This window comes from Otolemur garnettii, unplaced genomic scaffold (assembly GCF_000181295.1).
Source record: "Otolemur garnettii isolate 467f Iridium unplaced genomic scaffold, OtoGar3 scaffold00156, whole genome shotgun sequence".
Lineage (NCBI taxonomy): Eukaryota > Metazoa > Chordata > Mammalia > Primates > Galagidae > Otolemur > Otolemur garnettii.
The window spans coordinates 4114519-4136819 of NW_003852551.1; the positions used below are offsets into that span (position 1 = coordinate 4114519).

General features: G+C 37.2%; 1 protein-coding gene across 3 annotated transcripts in view; it reads right to left on the bottom strand.

Annotated features, from left to right (window-relative positions):
• The window catches only part of EYA3 (EYA transcriptional coactivator and phosphatase 3), a 105520-nt gene that overhangs the window by 51231 nt on the left and 31988 nt on the right, over window positions 1-22301 (bottom strand). For all 3 annotated transcript variants that reach the window (XM_023519108.1, XM_003799831.3, XM_003799833.3), the window contains exons 3-6: window positions 19436-19479; window positions 12553-12632; window positions 7423-7489; window positions 4648-4784 (exon numbers count right to left, since the gene is read on the bottom strand). In XM_023519108.1, coding sequence (XP_023374876.1) covers window positions 4648-4784; window positions 7423-7489; window positions 12553-12632; window positions 19436-19479 — 328 coding nt within the window. The remainder of the gene's footprint in view (window positions 1-4647; window positions 4785-7422; window positions 7490-12552; window positions 12633-19435; window positions 19480-22301) is intronic.

Genomic DNA, 22301 nt, shown 5'->3' on the forward strand with positions numbered 1-22301 from the left:
CATAATTGGTTAGTCACTAACCAAACTAATCTGATCAGTTCAGTTTACAGTAACAGAGATCAAAGTAGTGGGTCTTCAGAGATTAGCACAGCAATGCTAGAAAAAAACATGAAGGAATATTTTGATTTGTTGATTCAATTGCTCATGGGATGAGATATTATAAATACTAAGTAATTTAAAATTTTAGTACTTTTTCCAGGTTATAAATGAAGTAGATATATATTATACACAATGAGGAAAATACAAGTAAAAGAAAAAAAAATCATATAGCCTCATCACACAGGAAAAAAAATAAAGACAGTTTTCACTTTTCCATAGGATGTTGTTAACTGAAACCTGTGCATATTCAAACTGTGTCCCTCTCTGCACAGTTCCATGTAAATGAGATAAAATCTGCCATGCAGTACTGTTAAAATCTACCTTTTTTATTCCAAATTATTCTCTATGCATATGTTATTATTCTCTATGCATATCTCTATTATTCTCTAACATATGTTTTAAAACACTAAATTAGTATTACATTGCATTTCTAGTCTTACATACTGCTTTTTCCTTTCTTTCTTTCTTTTCTTTTTTTTTTTTTCTTGAGACAGAGTCTCAAGCTGTTGCTCTGGGTAGAGTGCTGTAGCATCATAGCTCACAGCAACCTCAAACTCCTCGGCTTAGGCGACTCTCTTGCCTCAGCCTCCCAAGTAGCTTACCTGGGACTACAGGTGCCTGTCACAATGCCCGGCTTTATTTTTTTTTTTTTGGTTGCAGTTGTCATTGTTGTTTTAGCTGGCCTGGGCTGGGTTCAAACCCAGCAGCCTTGGTGTATGTGGCCGGTGCCCCATCCACTGAGCTACAGGTGCTGCCCACATACTGCTTTTTTCAATTAAGGCCTTAAGTATTTTTTAAGAATATTATTTATAATATAGCTAGCTTTCTATTCCACAGATACATTGCAATTTAATATATACCTCACTATTTAATATGTAGGTTGTTTTCAATTTTTTCCTATTATAAACAATGTTGCAATGAATATATTGGTCACCAAATTTTTATGTCTGTAATTAGTTTCACAGAATAAATTCCAAGAAGTGAAATGAGGGAATTTCACTAAGGGAAAGGGAATGAACTCCTTAAGGGTCTTAATAAATATCACCAACTCCTCCATCTCACATTAAAGTTCTTATTTTTTTTTTGCAGTTTTTGGCCGGGGCTGGGTTTGAACCCGCCACCTCCAGCATATGGGGCCAGCACCCCACTCCTCTGAGCCACAGGCGCCGCCCTAAAGTTCTTTTAAAATAAATTAGAATAGTGATAGCTAACAGCATATTTTATGAATCCCACTAAAAATAAATGAGTACCATTTTCCTCACATATACTCCTTTAGATCACTAAGAATTAAATCTCTTTATGCCATCCTCGGCCTATTTGTATATAGCCGTAAAAGAATATGATCAGTAACCCTTTACTTTTAAGATTACTCATAATGCAGCTTTCCTGTATTTCTTCTAGTCTTTTCTTCTTTCTTTAAGAGGAGGATACTTTCTCATTTCAAACTCAACTCTGTAACCATCTTTTTCATGTAGACCTGAAATTATGAGCACTGCTGGAATTAGACAGACATGGGTTCAAATCTAATCCCAATCTCTTCATTTCATGACCTTGAGCTACTGATTTAATTAAGTCTCAGTTTTTAATCTATAAAAAGGGATAATGCTACTACTTACCTCTTAGGACTGTTCTGAGATTAAATGAGACAATAATATAAAGTATGAAGTACTAATTCTTAACATATTGCTTGGCATAGTAAGCACTTAATAAATACATTATTATTTATGAGATTTTCTGAAGCCCTATTTACATGTGAAACTACAGACAAGCTAATCTGAAAATAGGCAGTGCTAAGATAATAAAATGTGCCAAAATCTTGACTCCAAAATAAAGAAATAAAGTGTTTTCTCATATAAATGAACAATTACCCAAAAACTCACATGCTAAAACACTAGAAAATGTCTTTTAAAAACATAGTTGCTTTAAAAAGTATTACAAACATCTCTTATACTACGTACTTTCCCTTCCTAGTAAATTCTGAGAATATGCCATAACTAACATTCACCCCAACATAAAATCTCTCTAGTAGATTCAAACATTATTTAAAAGTCAATTTAAGCTAATGATTACCTCTCTCTGAAGTACTGATAATAGAAATTGTGAAATACAAGTCTCCCTTGCCCACAAATATTAAACAAAACCAGAATATTTATTATAGGAGCCAATAATTCTTTATAAAACTGTATCCTTCACGCTTTTAATAGAAATTTACTTACTTTACATAATTTTCTTTCTTTTTTTTTCTTTAATACAAGAAAATGCAGCGATCATAAAAACTATCCATAACATCTAGGATATATATGCACATGGCATTATGTTAGGTACTTCTATAACTGAGCCCAGAGATATAATTGAAGTAATATTTAATATTGAACAGCAGGAGTGATCAACTGTTTAGCAATGTTATAAAGGGAACTGGCTTGCTAAAATAAAGTCAAGTTAAAACAGAGGGTAAAAAAATATGTGAAAATAAGTATAATTGCTAACTCTTGTAAAATTTGCTTTAAATAACCAAAATAAACACAAATTCACAGAGGATTTTTTCCTTACAAAAGGCCAATTCACTATTCAGTCTTGGCTGGTTAAACATATCACAAATATAAGATTTGAGTATACTGGCTGATAGATTTCTAGTCTTACATACTGCTTTTTCCTTTCTTTCTTTCTTTTTTTTTTTTTTGAGACAGAGCCTCAAGCTGTCACCCTGGGTAGAGTGCTGTGGCATCACAGCTCATAGCAACCTCCAACTCCTGGGCTTAAGTGATTCTCTTGCCTCAGCCTCCCAAGTAGCTGGGACAGGCATCCACCACAATACCCAGCTATTTTTTGGTTACAGCCATCATTGTTATTTGGTGGGCCAGGGCTAGATTCAAACCCGCTAGCTCAGGTGTATGTGGCTGGCATCTTAGCTACTTGAGCCACAGGAGCCGAGCCTGTTTCCCTTTTTTCGTGGTTTTTTTTTTTTGAGACAGAGTCTCACTTTATTGCCCTTGGTAGAGTGCTATGGTGTCACAGCTCACAACAACTTCCAACTCCTGGGCTTAGGCGATTCTCTTGCGTCAGCCCCCTGAGTAGCTGGGACTACAGGCACCCACCACAATGCCCGGCTATTTTTTTGTTTCAGTTTGGCTGGGCTGGGTTTGAACTCACCACCCTCAGCCACCCTCAGTATACGGGGCCAGTGCCCTACTCTCGGAGCCACAGGCGCCGCTCTGTTTCCCTTTTTTTATGAATTTATCAACTACCTCTATCATTAAACAAAATCCTCAATTTTTGTTTCTAGCTATTACCAGGAGCCAAAAAAATGCTAACAAATCTAAAAGTAAGAAAGTTGTCACTATAAAAAACTAGGTAAATGGACCAAAAGAAGTAGGGATGTAGAAAGCAAAAGTAGATAACAATGATACATCCAAAATCTGGGTGGTGATTGGTCTAGAAAACTAGCTTGTTGAAACAAAAGTCTATAGCAATATAATTTTATTAATATATTTAATATATATATTTTTTGAGACAGAGCCTCAAGCTATCCCCCTGGGTCGAGTACTGTGGCATCACAGCTCACAGCAACCTCCAACTCCTGGGCTCAAGTGAGTCTCCTGCCTCCGCCTCCCACGTAGCTGGGACCACAGGTGCCCACCACAACGCCTGGCTATTTTTTGATTGCAGCCATCATTGTTGTTTGGCGGGCCCAGGCAGGATTTGAACCCGCCACCTTAGGTGTATGTGGCTGGCGCCTTAGCCACTTGAGCCACAGGCGCCAAGCCTATATTGAATATTTTAAAATAAGACAGTATTCTCTCAATTTTCTGACACCAATTCTAGGACAGCGGGGAAGGATCAATGAAGCACAACATATATTATCTATCAACTCATACACACAGAAAAATCATCACACATATGAAGTGTCCCAAGAATCTCAAAGTGACTTCTGGTAAATCAACAAATTTACAGTTCATGTCCAAGATACTTAAAACCAATAAAAATAACTCTTATGCACATGATACAGTTACAGAAAATTGGGGATTTCTGAAATTCTAGGATGACTTTCTGGTTCAACAGAACAATATATATCAGTTAGGAAAGGGAGAAAGTGTCAAAAAACAAACAAACTACTACCAGAAAGTAAACTATGAAGCATATTCTATCCGGATATATAGACTACCTGGTTTTACCAAGAAATTAGCCACCTTAAAATATATTTATTATGCTTACCAAACTATGATACACTGTATTACTGTTACAAAGTAAGTCAAATCAATAGTAATTCCTCAAAGAATTACCAAACATTTAAACATACCAAGCTTCAGAGTCAAGACTTAGTACTTGGCAATGGCTAAATTTTGGTATTGAAAACTGTAATTTTTATATCACATGCATCAAACATACTGTTAGAACACTGCATATCCAAATTCTACCACACACATAAGTACTGTGTAAAGAAACATGCCATCTTTCAACTTTCTGATCAGCCAAGCAAGTGTGGCTGACTGAAGATTCTCGGTAATAAAATCAACATTCTTAGAAACTATCTACAACAGCATGCCTTACCAAAAGGAGGTAGTCCATATGTTTGGGTTGCCTGAGGGTAGACAGCATAGGGTTGAGACTGCTGTAGTGTCTGGTATTGAGTCTGCCCAGGGTACGCAGTTTCAGAAACAGGAACTGAAAGGATATGTGCATAAGGTCTAGAAAAATTCAAGAAACACCAACAACAAAGAATTAGCAACAAGACACTAACCTTCCACATAAAATGGCTCTTATGGATTAGAAAGAAAAACTCTTTTCTCGTTTACAGGTCCCACTATTATCCACCCAAGCAACAATTTTATGAAAAATGTAGAAGTTTCATACATCCTCCCAAGTTCTAATTATGATCCTATAAACATTCATGATGCTACATGCATGGCCCTATGTAAGACATAAGCATGAATTTAACTTGTCCACAAATAAACATAAGGATGGACTACACTTATCTACATATAGATATAAGGATGGATTAATCTTATCTACATACAAATATAAGGATGATTAAACTTGTCTACACATGTGTGTAGATATAAGGATGGCTACATAAAGAATAAAATGTGTATAAACAGCATAAAACCCTAAAATAACAGAAAACTGGATAGAACAGGATTGGCAAGTATCTCTAGCCCCCTAGATCAAACTAAAGGTCTGAGAGGGAAAGGGTGACCCTCTTGGAAAAGAAGGTGAGGCTATGGTGAAAAGGTAAGTAATCAAATCAGGAAAAGGGGTACGGATGGGCCTCAATATCGTCAAATTTAGCCTAAAAAATAGAAGCTAGGCAAGTAATAAAATCTGGAAAGTCTCAGACAAGACCCAATCTCTTCCCTGATATTTAAGTTAGAACATAATGCCACTAGCTAGTGCCAACCACATCAGGGTATCTAAGGATTTGAGGTTAGCAGTGAAACCTCTGAGACTTTACACCCACTGTCTGGGTAATAGTCATTTCATGCATGTTATTGTATTGAATTTTTACATAGCAATTATTTTATTTGGTGAATTATGTTGTACTTGTAATCAAGAAAGAGGGAACTGTACTTTTTGAAGAAGAAGAGAATGAAGAAAAGCTATAAAGAAGTGGTATGTGGGGCAGCACCTATGGCTCAAAGGAGTAGGGGGTGGTAGGTTCAAACTGGGCTCCAGCCAAAAAACAAAACAAAACTGCAGAAGAAGTATGTGAACTGAACAGATAGGAAGTACAGAAATAGAGAAAGGATGTTCTAGGACAAAAAAAAAAAAAAAACTCACACAAAACACCCTGCCAAGATACAGAGGAAGGAAAGCAAGGGTTGCAGACTGCAAAGACCATAGATTTCATTAAGAGAACGGTAGTAGCAAGCCAAAGATAGAAAAACAAATAGCAAAGACCTTGAACACCAAATTGTTCAGACAAATCTGAAATTGGGAGCTACTAAAATTGTTGAGCAAAGCATGGTAAGAACAGAGCTGTTCTGTAATAAAGATTAATTTGACACTGTTTTGTAAAATAGTTTAGGAGGGGGAACAGAAACTGGAAATGAAGGTCCAGATACAAAATTATAATGTAATGATTCAGGTTAGTAGTAAGGGAATCTAATCAAGATTGAAGGCATTAAAACTAACGTTAGGTGTCCTGAATGTAGCAGGTATATAAATCTTTTGGAATAAATTAATGAATCTGAAAAATCTAACATATTCATAACACAGTAGAGTCTAAGAAATTAAATTTTAAAATGTCTATTTTTCTTAGCCAGATTTGAATCTAAGAAACAGCTCAGGTCATATAGTTGTTACTCAAGTCACACAGGAATATTTAAAATCTTAGTGACCTCAAATAGATCTCTAGATATGTTAAAGACTGTAATTCCTCTTTCTTGTGGTTTCTTTTATAGGCCAAGGCTCAAATGTGTTTTCACATTTAGTATCTAATTCTTCATAATAGTCCTAGAGAACAGGTTAAGTCATTTCACAGAAGAAAATCACAGGAAAATGACTAGCTCAAGGACACAGTCAATTTTAATACAAGATTAGAACTCGGAAATCTCACTGAGTTGACTTTTTATTTATTTTTTTTTAAGTAAGACAAAATTCAAAAGTTAAAAACAAGGGTGAGGGAGCTAGGTTCCTTTTTATAATAGCCCCATAGACATCCTTTTCTAATTTCCTTATGTATGTATCCTGCATTTGTAAGCAAGTAAGTATATATTCTTGCTTAATTAGGGCACTTTTACATGTCTCTGTATGTATGGGTCCACTCTTCATTGAAATTGTATACACACTGTTCTGCACCTAGTCATCACCTAGTTGATCTTTTTTTTTTTTCATATAGTTGTTCTTAAATGCTGATCTTATACCACAAAGGACCAAAGCATTATCTCTTTGTGACTTCAACCCACCAAACCTATCTAACTTCAAGCACATTTCTACTTTGAGGATATTCCTTCATCAAGAAACTGAACACATATTAGACTGAGAAATCCTAGTCTGGGGCCAGCTTGAGCTGTTTTTATTGATCTGTATAACAAGATAGAGGAAAAAAAGAATGATCAGAGGTTAGTGATATGCTTTGATCACTGATACTACTTTGCATTTTCAGTGCCTACTCATGTAGAGTGAGCTTCTCTGAAACAGTGATCCATTCCAGGCAACCATCTCCTTTTTAAAAGGATGCAACATACACCATATTTAGAAGAAATAGAAAACTAGAACAAGGACAGAGTGACCAAGAAAAGTAAAAACAAGTAAAATATCACAATAAATTTTGCCACAAATCTAGAGAAAAAGCATATACATTTTGGAAATAATTATTCAACTTACTTTGCAGAATACATTTGTGAGGTATAATCATTAGATGAGCGAGGGACGTAATCGGTGCACGTCATAACTGAAAGAAAGACAGTATCACCAGGTAAAAAAGTTAGAACATTTCAAAAATAGAGTAGGAAAATTGCATATCTCACTATACAGTCTTTCAAACTAATTAACAGAACTAGGACATCAAAGAGTCTGAAAGACTATATAGTTGAAAATACCATACTTTTGTCTTTATAGACCTGTGTAGAGACTTTTAGAGACAGTAAAAGAGGCAAGAACATGGTAGGGCATGGCAAAGAGCTGAAGGTCGGTACTGAGTGATTTCTACCTTCACCCATCAGTGATCTAAAACCATAGATGACAGACAGAAACCCCCTAAGCTCTCAGCTATACAGGCAAACTTAAAAAGATCCATATCTAGGAAATCACAGTATGCTTCTTCAGCTTATTCATTCTTTGGGTACTTACTCTATTCTGAGTAAAAGTCCTTAAGAATGACTTGCAGAAAAACAGATCTAGGGGAAGTACTCAATCTTACTAGAAAACCATTGCTACTGCTGTATAAAATCAACAGAACCAAGTATGCTTTTATACTATTATTTTTTCTGCTTTGTAGTGAAGGCCCTGTTTCAGTTTGGCAATGCAGAGACAGACCTGAGGAACTGATGTGATGCTCTGAAGAACTATCAAGTAAAGATACTAGTTTTCCAGCTAGTCTCCTCTTGATCCCATGACTTCATCTGGAATAGCTGCTGTGAAGGCTTGCTGTCACAATTACGTGTGGGATAAATGTAAATATGTGACTCAAGTTTGACAGGTAGCAGAACCCTACTTGTTAGGCATTATTTCAATCCACACTGTAGAGAGAGTTAAACATAAAGAGCTTTCACCAGACTCTTAAACTGATTAACACTATCCTTCAACATCTATAGAGAGGTTGCTCTACTGTGAATAGGGACAGAAAATGAACCAATTAACTGTATGTCTAGATAGGTTTCCTGAAAGGGACCCCTGGTCAAGAGCAGATGAGGACTAGAGGAGGAGCCAATTCATACCCAAGAGTAAGACATGTCAACATCTTATCATAGAAGATCCTGTTTGAGTTCTTTAAAAAGTATTATAGGAAACTTAAAGATCACAGTCATCTATAATCATCTTGACAAAAATGAAGGAGATTTCAGGTGACGCCCATAGCTCAGTGGGTAGGGCACCAACCACATATACTGAGGCTGGCGGGTTCAAATGCAGCCTAGGCCAGCTAAAAACAAAGATGACAACAACAACAACAACAACAAAAAGACCAGATGGCATTGTAGCAGGCACTTGTAGTCCCAGCTACTTGGGAGGCTGAGGCAAGAGAACCACTTAAGCCCAGTAGTTTGAGGTTGCTATGAGCTGTGACACCACAGCATTCTACCCAGGGTGATAGCTTGAGACTCTGTCTCAAAAAAAAAGAAGGAGATCGCAAGTAGATCTGAAGTTCTTACCACAAATCACATAGAACATAAGTTCAAATTCTGCATGACGGTTCTTTCTCTTCTGTTAAGTACTTTAAAAAAATCCAAACCCAATGGAGGAGGATGAGGCAGGAGGATCATTTGAGGCCAGGAGTTTGAGACTAGCCTGGACAACCTAGTGCGATCCTCCCTAGAAAAATAGGGAGAAAAAATTAGCCAGCCATGGCAGTGTACACCTGTAGTCCCTGAGGCTAAGGCTGAGGTAAGAAGATCACTTGAGCGCAGTAATTTAAAGCTACAGTAACCTATAATCACATCACTGCACTTCAGCTTAGGCAACAGAGAGAGATTCCCAATCTCTTAAAAAAACAACAACAAAAACAAAAGCCCAAACTTTTATCTTTCTTCAATTAAATTTAATCTTAGAAGAGATCAACAAAATATCCTAGGAGGCGAGGGGAATTTTCCCTTAATGAATGAACCTTGATCTTGGCAGTACTTGGGAAGCATGAAAGGATATGAAGAGTCAAGGAATAATTTGCTATTATACAACAGGAAGATCAAGTAAGTAATAAGCTTCCCTAGACTAAAGTAGCAACAATGGGGATGAGGCAAAGACCCTGAAATATATACTGAAGGTAAAACTAATAAGATATTCTGAAGGATTTGATATAGATGATGACTAAACAGGACCATTTCTAGGTTTTTAGTTTCAGCAACTGCAGGGATGATATCACTTTCTAAGATGGGCAAGTTTGAAAGAAGAATAGATTTGATGGGGGCTAAAGGAATCAAAAAGGTCTTTTTCAGAAATTTTAAGTATGACTTTCCCTTTAGATAGCTAAGTGGAAATGTCAAACAAGCAGTTTGACAGACAAGTAAAATTGGAGAAGAAATCAGACTGAAAATATAAATTTGGGGTTCACTAGAATATATAAGATATTTAAAGTAGGTTGGATACAGCAGCTCATACCTATCATCTCAGTACTTTGGAAGGCCAAGGCAGTTAGTGCAAGAGCAAGACCCCGTCGCTACCAAAAATAGAAAATCTAGCCAGGCATTGTGGTAGGTACCTGTAATCCTAGCTATTTGGGCGGCTAAGGCAAGAGGATTACTTGAGTCCAAGACTTTGATGTTGCTGTGAGCTATGACACCACAGCACTTTACCCATAGCAACAGAGTAAGACTCTGTCTCAAAAAAAAGGCGGCAGAGCCCGTAGTTCAGTGGGTAGGGCGCCAGCCACATACACCAAGGCTGGCAGACTGGAACCTGGCCCTGGCCAGCTAAAACAACAATGACAACTGCAACAACAACGAAAAAATAGCTGGGCGTTGTGGCAGGTGCCTGTAGTCCCAGCTACTTGGGAGGCTAATGCAAGAGAATCTCTTAAGTCCAAGAGTTTGAGGTTGCTGTGAGCTGTGATGTCACAGCATTCTACCTAGGGTGACAGCTTGTGATTCTGTGTCAAAAAAAAAAAAAAGGCAAAACTCATTAGGGAAATGTAGCAAGACATCTGAGCATGTTGAGTACCTGTTAAAGTCCTGTGATTTTGAGAAAAGTATTAACTATTGAGTTAGATATATAATTTCATCCCACCACGTGTAGCTATACGCATGCATTTATGGATGATGGAAAATTAGGTTAAATTAGGACTCAGAATCAGCAAAGAGAATACAAGGGGCAAAGTTATTGAAGGTATTTATAAGGAAGTAATTATAATAAAGAACCAGAGGATCTATGCTGAGTAAGAAGGAAAATAAAGACAGGAGGGAAATGATAGGTATCGAGTAAGTCATCTACACAAATGTTAAAAATTACCAACAGTGACAAGATTTTAGAAGTTGGGCAGTACCTGTGGTTCAAAGGGGTAGGGCGCCAGCCCCATATGCCATAGGAGGCAGGTTCAAACCCACCCCTGGCCAAAAACTGCAAAAAAAAAGATTTTAGAAGAATAAAATAGAGGATCTAGTCCTTAAAGAATAAAATGATTGGGAGTACAGTGCAGGGGTCCTCAAACTTTTTAAACAGGGGGCCAGTTCACTGTCCCTCAGACCATTGGAGGGCTGGACTGCGGGCCCTGGGACGAGTTGGCTGCTAAGCAGGACAGGCAGCGGCAGCAAAAATACCCAGCGGGCCGGATAAATGTCCTCGGCAGACCGCATGTGGCCTGTGGGCCATAGTTTGAGGACCCCTGGTCTACAGCTAAAAAGGTAAGGTAGGGAAGTTATAGATTAGACTTCAAAGGAACTAAAGTTTTTGAAGGGAAAAAAAGGAAGAGAAATGATTTGGAAGGAGTGAGAGACTCAATGTATGTCCTGATTCTAAGAATGTAAAGTATAAGATTCTTAAGAAGAAAATAAAAAGATTCTTAAGAAGAACAGGCCTTCTTCTTGGGGATGAGTGGGACATTCAAGAAATTAAAGGGGACACTCCATTGATTAGAGCAGTTTCTCACAGTATGGTCAGTTCCCCATATGTATAAGAATCACCTACTTAACTTCTTGAACATACAGATTTCCCATCCATATCAGATCTACTGAATGATAATCTCTGAAGGTGAGGCTAGAATTCTACATTACAAATAAGCATTACAGATGATTCTTATATGTGTTAAACATGTACCAACAAATGGAGTAGAATCACCTTTCAGGAAATAATATATAGAACTCAAAACTTACCTTTTTTCTTAACCATAGGAAATACATTTAAGATTAATCATCTCAAGAGCAGAAATATTTCCAAAACAAGTGCTTTTTCAAGGGTCTTACACAAATTTATTCTTTTAAAATGTGTGGTAAAATATGGAAAGGCATAGCTATTTAATTTAAGGGAGGATTATTTGACCTATGGAGGCAATTTAGGACAGTAAGTGGGTATGCTAGACAAAGCCTACAACTTCTCCACAACAAAAAACAGCACACGCCACAAAGCTTTGTGTCTATAACTATTCTACAGGAGAGTGCTGGGTGGTAAGTGGAGGGTTTATTTTACTAAGCTGGATTTCCTTCAGGGACCAGTATTAATGTTTGGCTCTGAGGGGGTTTCTTTTCTTTTGTGGTCTAGAATGGTAAGTGGGATCATTTGGTTTTATTAGGAAGATAGAAAAATATTAAGTCCTCTGGAGGAGCAGTCACGGGTGGCCTACAAACTTTTCCAGTTTTGATAAGACACTATTAACTATAGCACATCCAATTTCTTTCTTTCTTTTTTTTTTTGAGACAGGCTGTCCCCCTGGGTAGAGTGCCATGGCTTCACTGCTCACAGCAACCTCCAACTCCTGGGCTCAGCCTCCCAAGTAGCTGGGACCACAGGTGCCCGCCACAACGCCTGGCTATTTTTTGGTTGCAGCCATTATTGTTGTTTGGCGGGCCCAGGCTGGATTTGAACCCACCACCTTAGGTGTATGTGGCTGGCGCCTTAGCCGCTTAAGCCACAGGCACCGAGCCAGCACATCCAATTTCAAAACAAAAATAAAACCACCCAGTGTGACTCCTTGGGTGAGTGGATCCCATGTGATTCTTCCTCAGCTTGTATATCAATAAAACTTACAGGAGAGAACAAGAATGAACACACACAAGGATGGGAAGGCCTTCTGGATATTCTGGGACAAACAAGGCAATTAGTGAAAACCAAATGCGTAAGAACATACCACCTGGTACAGAATATGGTACTTACTTTCTTCTGACATGGTAAGGTTTGAAGCAAGGCTTGATGTTTCAGGTTTCTGTTCATTGACATCCGCATTGCTTACTTGACTGGGAGAATCAAAATAAATTCGTTAGCTCTGGACTGATTTGCTGTATTGCTAAAAGAGATGAGATCAGACCCATTTCCTTCTAGACTATACAAATAAGAGGCAAGGTAAATCTTCATGATAGCCTTGTTGGTTTTTAGCAACTAAGTGAAAAGAGCTAGAGCCAGGGTTAGTACCCTCAGCATTCTACTGTTCTTTCTTGTATTCCTACATCTCTTTCATTTTTATATCATTTAGAAACTCCAGCTTAGACACAGGCAAGTAAGGTGTTCTCTAAGACTATATGGTAAAAGAGAAATTCTACAACATCTAAAACACTGCTAACACTTAAAACATAAATAAATAAGTAAATATATATATATATATATGTATGTGGTATGTAGTATCATATACTTATGGGGTACAATGTGATGCTTTGATATATGTTTATATTGTGGAATGATTAAATCAAGCTAATTAAATCCATCACCTCATGTACTTATTCTTTTGTGTTAAAAACATTTGAAATCGAATGTTACAGAGAAAAGAGAGTGAGGAGGATGTGTCTGGCTCCCATTCTCACAGCCATTGCAGTACACTGAACTCCATAGTGCTGGGGCAATTGAGAGTTAGACAAGCACTGGGCGACTCTGTGCCTTGTTTAGGAAAAGTAACTAAATATGGGCAAAGGAGATCCTAAAAAGCTCAGAGGCAAAATGTCATCATATGCATTCTTTGTGCCAACTTGTCAAATCGAAGAAGTAGCATTCAGATGCTTCAGTCAACTTCTCAGAGTTTTCCAAGGAGTGCTCAGAGTTGGAAGACCATGTCTGCTAAAGAGAAAGGAAAATCTGAAGATCTGGCAAAGGCGGACAAGGCCCATTATGAAAGAGAAATGAAAACCTATATTCCTCCTAAAGGGGAAACAAAAAAAAAAGTTCAAGGATCCCAATGTACCCGAGAGGCCTCCTTCAGCTTTTTTCTTGTTCTGTTGAGTACTGTCCCAAAATCAAAGAACAACCCAGCCTATCCACTGGTGATGCTGCAAAGAAGCTGAGAGAGATCTGGAATAACACATGAGGCTGTGGATGACAAGCAGCCTCGTGAAAAGAAGGATGCAAAGCTGAAGGAAAAATATGAAAAGGATATTGCTGCAGACTGAGCTAAAGGAAAGCCTGATGTAGCAAAAAAGGGAGTCATCAAGGCTGAAAAAAGCAAGAAAAAGGAAGAAGAGGAAGATGAAGAAGATGAAGAGGAGGAGGAAGATGATGTGATGATGTATAAGTTGGTTCTAGCACAGATTTTTTGGGGGGGTTCTATAAAGCATTTATACAACTCTGTATACAACTCATTCTTTTCTTTTCTTTTTTTGCTGTTTTTTTTGGCTGAGGCTGGGTTTGAACCTGCCACCTCTGGCATATGGGACCAGTGCCCTGCTCTTTTGAGCCACAGGCCCTGCCCTATAACTCATTCTTTTTAATGAAATAAACTGAAATGTAAGGCTGTGTAAGGTTTGTTTTCAAACTGTACAGTGCCTTTTTTTGTATAGTTACCATGCTACTGAATGTGTCTTTAGATAGCCCTGTCCTGGAGATATTTTCAAATATCCACTGACCTTGCCTGGTACAGTACGGGGGCTGTAAATTGGCATGGAAATTTAAAGCAGGTTCTTGTTGGTACACAGGAAAAATTAATTATATATGAGAATGGTAGTTTTTTCATCTTCAGTTGCCTCTGATGCAACTTATACAGAATTATTGTTCTGTTAACTGAATACCACCCTGTAATTGCAAAAAAAAAAAACAAGTTGCAGCAGTTTTGCTGACATTAAGTATCCTAAGTAAATACAATTTTTTTTCATTAGTTCTGTTGTCCTTTTCACAGGACAAAAAATTTTTATTCTTAAAGGGAAGCTAGTCTTTTGCTTTTTGCCCATTATGGGCCACATGAATTATTACATTGTTTATCTTTTCATATAATTAGCTGACAAAAAGCTTTTTTGCCTATACACCCTGCATATCATGATGGAGGTAACAAAAGTTAAATTGAGATAGTTGTCATCTATAACTGAAACTCCAAAGTTGATAACAAATTTAACTTAGCCCACTTATCTTTATACAGTGAAGCATAAGCAATCTACTCACAGCATGGGTTTATTAAAATCAAACATTTTGAAAGTCTGTCCTTGAAGGACTAATAGAAAAATATGTTCTAATCTTTACATGAGGACTCTATTCTTTAACTCCCATTACCATGTAATGGCAGCTATATTTTGCAGTTCCCACATTAAAGAAGACCTGAGAATGTATTCCCAAAAGCATGAGCTTAAAATACAAGACTGCCATATTGTATTTTTTGTCGATGTTAGTCCCGGCAAAGACTAGGAAAGTGCTGGCTGTAAACTGCCTTTTCCCATTTACCTAAATATGAACTGCTCAGGAAACTTTAGATTCTCCATTAAAAGTATCTTTAATTAATTGGGGCACCCTTTAAAATGATACCACATTTAAAATAGGTTATATTTTCTTGTATTGTGGTTTGCCCCTTTTTGAATCAAATTGGTAGCAGGAAAGAAAAGGCTTAAACTTCATATCTTAATACAAGTTATTCAATTTATTTGAATTTAATTTTTCCTTACAAAACCCACACTGGTTCATTAGAGTCACGTTTATCTGTTTAGCAGTTTAGGGAACTATTTGGCAATTTTGTGGGTTTTGAGATTATTGTTCTCTTAAAGTGCCAGCATTTAAAAATAGTGTTCTTATAATTTTATACACTTTTGTGATGGAGTCCTGTTCTATTACATAATTTTGACTTGGATTCTTTCCATTTGCATTTGTTAATGTAATTTCAGGAGGAATTCTGAACATCTGAGTCCTGGATGATATTAATAAACTAATAAATACAGAGGTTTAAAAAAAATTGAAAATCCACACTTTTAAGAATTTTGAAATATACAATTTTATTATTTATTGTTTTATCTATTTATTTTTTATTATGGTCACTATTCTGTGCAATAGTGCTCTGTTACTTAGTTTCCAAAGTACCACAGGAAAGTGGAGAAATGCCTGATTGTAGACAGTGGTTCTTAACTGGCTACAAATCATATTCACATGAGAAGTTTTTTCAAATTATGTATGTATGCTTGTTTCCAAGCAAGGGTTCTGAACCCTTAAAATGGTTGTCTCTAGGTGGCGCCTGTGGCTTAAAGGAGTAGGGTGCCGGCCCCATATACAGGAGGTGGTGGGTTCAAACTCAGCCCTGGCCAAAAACTGCAAAAAAAAAAAAAAAGGTTCCCTCGAAGGTATTTCTCTTCTAAAACACCTCATTTTTAGTGTTATTATATCCAGGACTAAAGGACTAAAGAACATCTTTTCTTTTTTTAATTTTAACACAAGGAATATATTTAGAGAAATTGCAAAAAGTAAGTCATTTAAACTGGGAAGACAAATCATTATGTTAGATACATTTTAATGCTGGGAAGACTGCACTGAAGTTTTGGAATGGAGTTTATTCTAACTTTTGTCTCTCACAATGTTCTCCCTTTTTCTTCTTCTTGACTTTCTGCTCTCTAGTTATTTCCTCCCAGGATAGCACAGGAATTAAGAGTGCAGGTTCTAGAAGCAGACTGCTCAAGTAAGAATTCTAGGCAGCACCCATAGCTCAATGGGTAGGCTGCTGGCCACATACACCAAGGCTGGCAGGTTTGAACCTGGCAGGCCAGCTAAATCAATGACAATTACAACAAAAAAAATAACCAGGCATTGTGGCAGGCACCTATAGTCCCAGCTACTTGGGAGGCTGAGGCAAGTGAATCATTTAAACCCAAGATTTGAGATCTCTGTGAGCTGTGATGCCACTGTACTCTACAGACCATGGCAACAGCTTGAGACACTGTCTCAAAAAAAAAAAAAGTATGACTTCTACTCCACCATGGTCTCTGTGACTTGGGTAAGTCACCAAAATTCTCTGCGCCCCAGGGAAGATTTCTAGGGCCCATGTCACATCTACTTATACTGGGGAAGGACATGAAACTGGGGCAGAATTTCACATTTCTGACTGCAATAAATAGTTTTATAGGGACACTTGGGTAAGGCTGGGGTTCACTATTACACCTACTGTTGAAGATTATTTCTAGATCCTGTAGAAGTTGGTGATATTTGTATGGGCTGGTATACACTGGACCAGTTCCTAAAACCTGGTGGTCCTAGAATTCTAAATTATTGCAAAATCCCCTACATATTCAATTGATCATCTAGTGCCAGTGAATTAACTAGCACTTTTCTTAAATTTTTTAAAAAATGAAACACTGCCTCAAAATATAATTATTTTCAGAGTTATATGAACATACATTTTGTTTAACAATGTATACACCATGGAGGAAAAAAATTGCTCTAAAATAAAATGTCCCCCTCCCCCCAAAAAGAGCAAAAAAACATCCAAATACTCCCTTCCCATTTAACAGAATTTTGTCCATTATTAACAGACATGGCAGATGAATGGATAAACAAAATGTGGAATGGACATGTGATAGAATATTATTCAGTCTTAAAAGGAAGGAAATTCTGACACATGCTACAAATAGATGAAACTTGAAGATATTATGTTAAGTCACAAGACAAATACTGCATACTTCTATGAGGAACTTAGAATAGTCAAAATTATAGTGACAGAGCACGGGCCCCATATACTGAGGGTGGTGGGTTCAACTGGCCAAACTACAACAAAAAATAGCCAGGCGTTGTGGCAAGCACCTATAGTCCCAGCTACTCAGGAGGCTGAGGCAAAAGAATGGCCTAAACCCAAGAGCTAGAGGTTGCTGTGAGCTGTGACACCACAGCACTCTGCCAAGGGTGATGAAGTAAGTCTCTTAAAAAAAAAAAATTACAGTGACAGAAAGTAAAATGGTGGTTGCCACGAGGTGGGAGAAGGGGGAATGAGGATTGATTTTTTTTTTTTTAAAGACAGAGTCCCACTATGTTGCCCTTGGTAGAGTGCTGTGGCATTACAGCTCATAGCAACCTCAAACTCTTGGGCTTAAGCGATTCTCTTGCCTCAGCCTTCCAAGTAGCTGGGACTATAGGTGCCCACCACAACGCCCAGCTATTTTTTTGTTGTTGCAGTTGCCATCGCTGGTCCAGGCTGGGTTTAAACCTGCCAACTTTGGTGTATGTGGCTGACAATGTAACCACTGTGCTATGGGCACTGCGCCAGAAATGAGGAATTCTTGTTGAATGTATATAGAGTTTCAGTTTGGGAAGATGAAAAAGTTCTACAAATGGATGGTGGTGATAGTTACAAAGTGAATGTACTTAATGCGACTAAACTGTATGCTTAAAATGGTAAATTGTATGTCATATGTATTTTATCACAATAAAAACACTGCTAAGGGTTAGAGAGGAGATAATTGCAGGAAGAGATGAAGGTGACAGGTTCTTCAGTACAACTAGAGGGGTTAGCCTTAGGTAAGCGCAAGGGAATTACCTTCAGAGGAAAAGGAAGCAAAGAGTATCCATAGAGAAGCAGATGAAGTGGGTAGATAGAGGATAGACAGTGAGGTGTTCCTATCTAATTGTTTTTAACCTCTATTTCTATTAGGGAGCAAGGTCCACAGCTGAGTAAATGGAAGCAACAGACAGAGAGTGAAAAGGGAGAAGGCAGGAGGCAAGGAGGAAAGAAAGGATGGAATTAATATGATTTTAGAGACAGGGAAATCTGACACAACAGAAAGGGTGTTTAAGTGCCTGTTAGAGATATAATCATAAATGGAAACTAAGACCAGTCAGCATAGTTCTGTGTTTTTCTCTTATAATGTATGGGTAATTGGGAATAAGCATACAACAGGTGGATAGCTGGGTTTAATCAAGGTTGTGGTCTTGCTAGGCTAGTATGACACAGGAAAAGCAGAAGTTAAATAACATAAGGGACTGATTATGGTAGATATCATCATTTAAGCAGCATTAAGAAAGAAATTGAACTTGGTTGTGAGGGAAGGATCAGTGGTTGATAGTGAAAGTAACATATTATTTAACTGGACGTATGAAGCATCACACAGCTAGCAGTTTCTGAATAAATGAGCTGAAATGATAGGGTTAAAAGAATTAAGATTCTTGAGTGTGGTGCAAGAGGAAGATTCTTGAAATTAATGTGTTAAAGATAATACAGTTACTGGCTCATACTGTTAGTACAAAAATGACAGAAGGTAAAAACTATGGAAAACTGAAAACTATGGTGTGTGGAAGCCAGACTGTAGGTGCAAATTGCCTCTTTTCTGTAAGAGGAGTAGAGTTAATGACTAAGGCACCCTATACTCCCTTGGTTTTCCTTTATTTTGCTTTTGTTTCTTATTTTATATACTGTACATTTGAATAAAGAATATGATATGTTTCATCTTTACCATCAGGTCTCCTCTGTATAGGATGGTGCCTGATACATGAGCTCAGTACATGTTATTGAATGCGTAAGAAAAAATAAGCACCTGTGTTTCACTGTCAAACTATTTTGAAGGAAAACTTTAATCTTAAACCAAATAATTCAACATGTAAAGGCTGATGTTAAAAAACAAAAAGAGGGCAGTCAAGCCAAAGCATGTTCAGATACTAGTCAGCATGTGAAAAAAATTATCATTAAAAATAAATTCAATGTCTTAACACAATAACTAAGAAATTACGGTGAAGGCTATGTTAATCAGCTTGATGAATATATTTCAAATTGTATATAAAACCAGCACATTGTACCTCATGATTGCATTAACATACACAGCTATGATTTAATAAAAAAAAATTAAAGAATAACAACAACAAAAAAACCCTCAACTTTATATACCTTAAAGTTTGCTCTCCTGACTCCTGCATCTTGGCTTTTTTCACCTGCAAAAATAAATACACAAAGGTATCAATGCAGCGATCTGTTTTTGAAATCGTCTAGCTACACAAAAAGCAGGCTAATTATTAACTAGTATATTACAGGGTAACTGTTCTATTTTGTTTTGTTTAGATTTACTTAATTAACCCATGCTATATTTTAGAGTTAGGGATAGACTTTGTTTTTTATGTGGAACTCTTCTTGTTAAGAAGAAGTTGCTGTGAACTATGATGACACCACAGTACTCTACTCAGGGCAACAGAGTGAGACTCTGTCTCAAAAAAAAAAAAAAAAAGGTAAATAGATAATTTATATAACAGTAAGATTAATGATTCCAATAGATGTTTAAGGTGCTATGGAAGACACAAGAGGGACACCAGACAAAGTCTTTTTCAGGGAGGAAGTGGGAATGCAGGGATATAGTAAGATAGTAAGTCAGACAACATTTCCTGAAGAAATATTGTCTAAGACAGTAGTTCTCAGGAGTTTTTTCTCAACACTCTCTATACTGATAATGTACTTAACTGGTTATCACTCTAATAACATTCTATGGGCTGGGCTTGGTGGCTCACACTTATAATCCTAGCACTCTGGGAGGCCGAAGCGGGTGGATTGCCTGAGTTCACAGGTTCAAGACCAGCCTGAGCAAGAGTGAGACTTCATCTCTAAAAATAGTCAGGTGTTGGGACAGGTGCCTATAGTCTCAGTTACTCGGGAGGCTAAGGCAAGAGAATTGCTTAAAGCCCAATAGTTGGAGGTTGCTATGAGCTATGATGCCATAGCACTCTACTTAGGGTGACAAAATGAGACTCTGTCTCAAAAAAAAAAAAAAAATTAATAACATTCTATGGTTTTAATTCATTTAATTCATCATTCAATTCAGAATGATTAGCCTAAATTATTAGTCTAAATTGAAACTGATAGATAAACTGGATTTAGCCAGGCAAAGAAGGGGAACTTATATTTGAAAGGGTAGGGGAAAATAGGATAATCCATGCACAGAGACCAGTGTATCTAAAAGCTTCACAAATGAGAAAGAACATGCAACTTAGTCTACTGAAAATTCAGTATGATTGGGAGTAATGAGTCTGAGAGGAGAGGTGGTAAAATTAGGCTATACAGGTAAACCGAAGTTTAATCATAAAGGTCCTTATAAGTAAGATTAAGAAGTTTAACTTTATGTTGAGTGTAATGAGGAAGCCTCAGAGTATTAACAAGATAACATGATCCATTCTGAATGTTAGATCACTCTGATAAAGTATAGGTAAACGGAAAATGAATGGGGCAGAGAACCAAAGTAATACAAGAAAATCTGAAGAGGCTGTTGCATTAATTCAGGTGAGAAAAGATGACCTAAAATTTGGTGATTCTCAGAACAAATTCTCAGAGACCATAGCTAAACTATGGTGGTCCCATGATACAGCCACTCTCCAAGCGTTATTTGATTACGTAGATCATTTTTTAGGTCTGTGCTAATTGCAAGAATCAGCAAAATAAAATGTTGCTAAATTTGGGTCCATAAAATACAAAAACATATACCCACGTATATAATGCAAAATATATTTGCAAATATTTCTATTTAGGGAAAACCAATAACTTAAATGAGGAAGAAAATTTCATCTACTGATCTTTTTTATCGCTTATCCACACGGACCACAAAACTGGTATTCTTTAATTACAATATAACACAAGGATAAACATAGGTACCTACAGCCTTTTTTGGAGGAAGAGGTACTTCTTTCTAGTGAGTAATACTAACAGGCCCACATTTTGCTTATTAAAAAAAAAATCAACAAGTTGTAAATAACTGTTTTGTTACCATAAACAACTTCTAAAAATTCAAGAATCCTATCTAGAGATGGGGAGATCCTCTCTTTGACTGATTGTACAGCCTCTACTTTAAGAGTATCTGAGTATAAAGAGTACATCTAAAAAGAACAAGAGTAAGAAACATCTCATAGGGCAACTTATGTATATACTAAGAGTCCCTTAAGAAGTAACAGTATTGGCTCGGCGCCTATAGCTCAACCGGCTAAGGCGCCAGCCATGTACACCTAAGGTGGCAGGTTCGAATCCCCAGCCCGGACCCGCCAAACAACAATGACGGCTGCAACCAAAAAATAGCCGGGCGTTGTGGCGAGCACCTGTGGTCCCAGCTACTTGGGAGGCTGAGGCAGGAGACTCGCTTGAGCCCAGGAGTTGGAGGTTGCTATGAGCTGTAAAGCCACGGCACTCTACCCAGGGGGACAGCTTGAGGCTCTGTCCCAAAAAAAAATAAAAATAAAAAATAAAAATAAAAAAAGAAGTAACAGTATCACTCTTGGATACTTTAACTTAAAATTTTAGTTATTCTTTCCAGCTTTCTGTCATATAGACCTGATGCTTTTGTATCCTAAATCTTTAAGCTATTATTTAGAATGTTGAGTGCTCTTAGAGAAAATACATAATAGGCTCTGGCGACTGTCACATCCTTTTCTAAGTATCCAAAAGGGTCTGTTCAATATTTTAGAATGTCATTAAGCAACATTACATGAGGACCCAGTCTATAATTTCCAGCACCTAATTTCTCTCTGACACCACCTTTAAATAAAAAATAAAACACAAACAGTGTATTGTTTCTTTACATCCTGTTTCAAGTAACTCTTTTATTTTCTGTGATGTTTTAAGTGAAGATAAACACTGATTTGGCAATCATGTTTGCACATTTCAGGTGTACGGGATAAAAATTTCTATAAGTCTGGAGGATTGGAACTCATTTAAAGCAACTTAGGCGATTGCTATAAATGTGAGAACAATGTTTTTTTAAAAAAACTTCAGTGGGTCATTC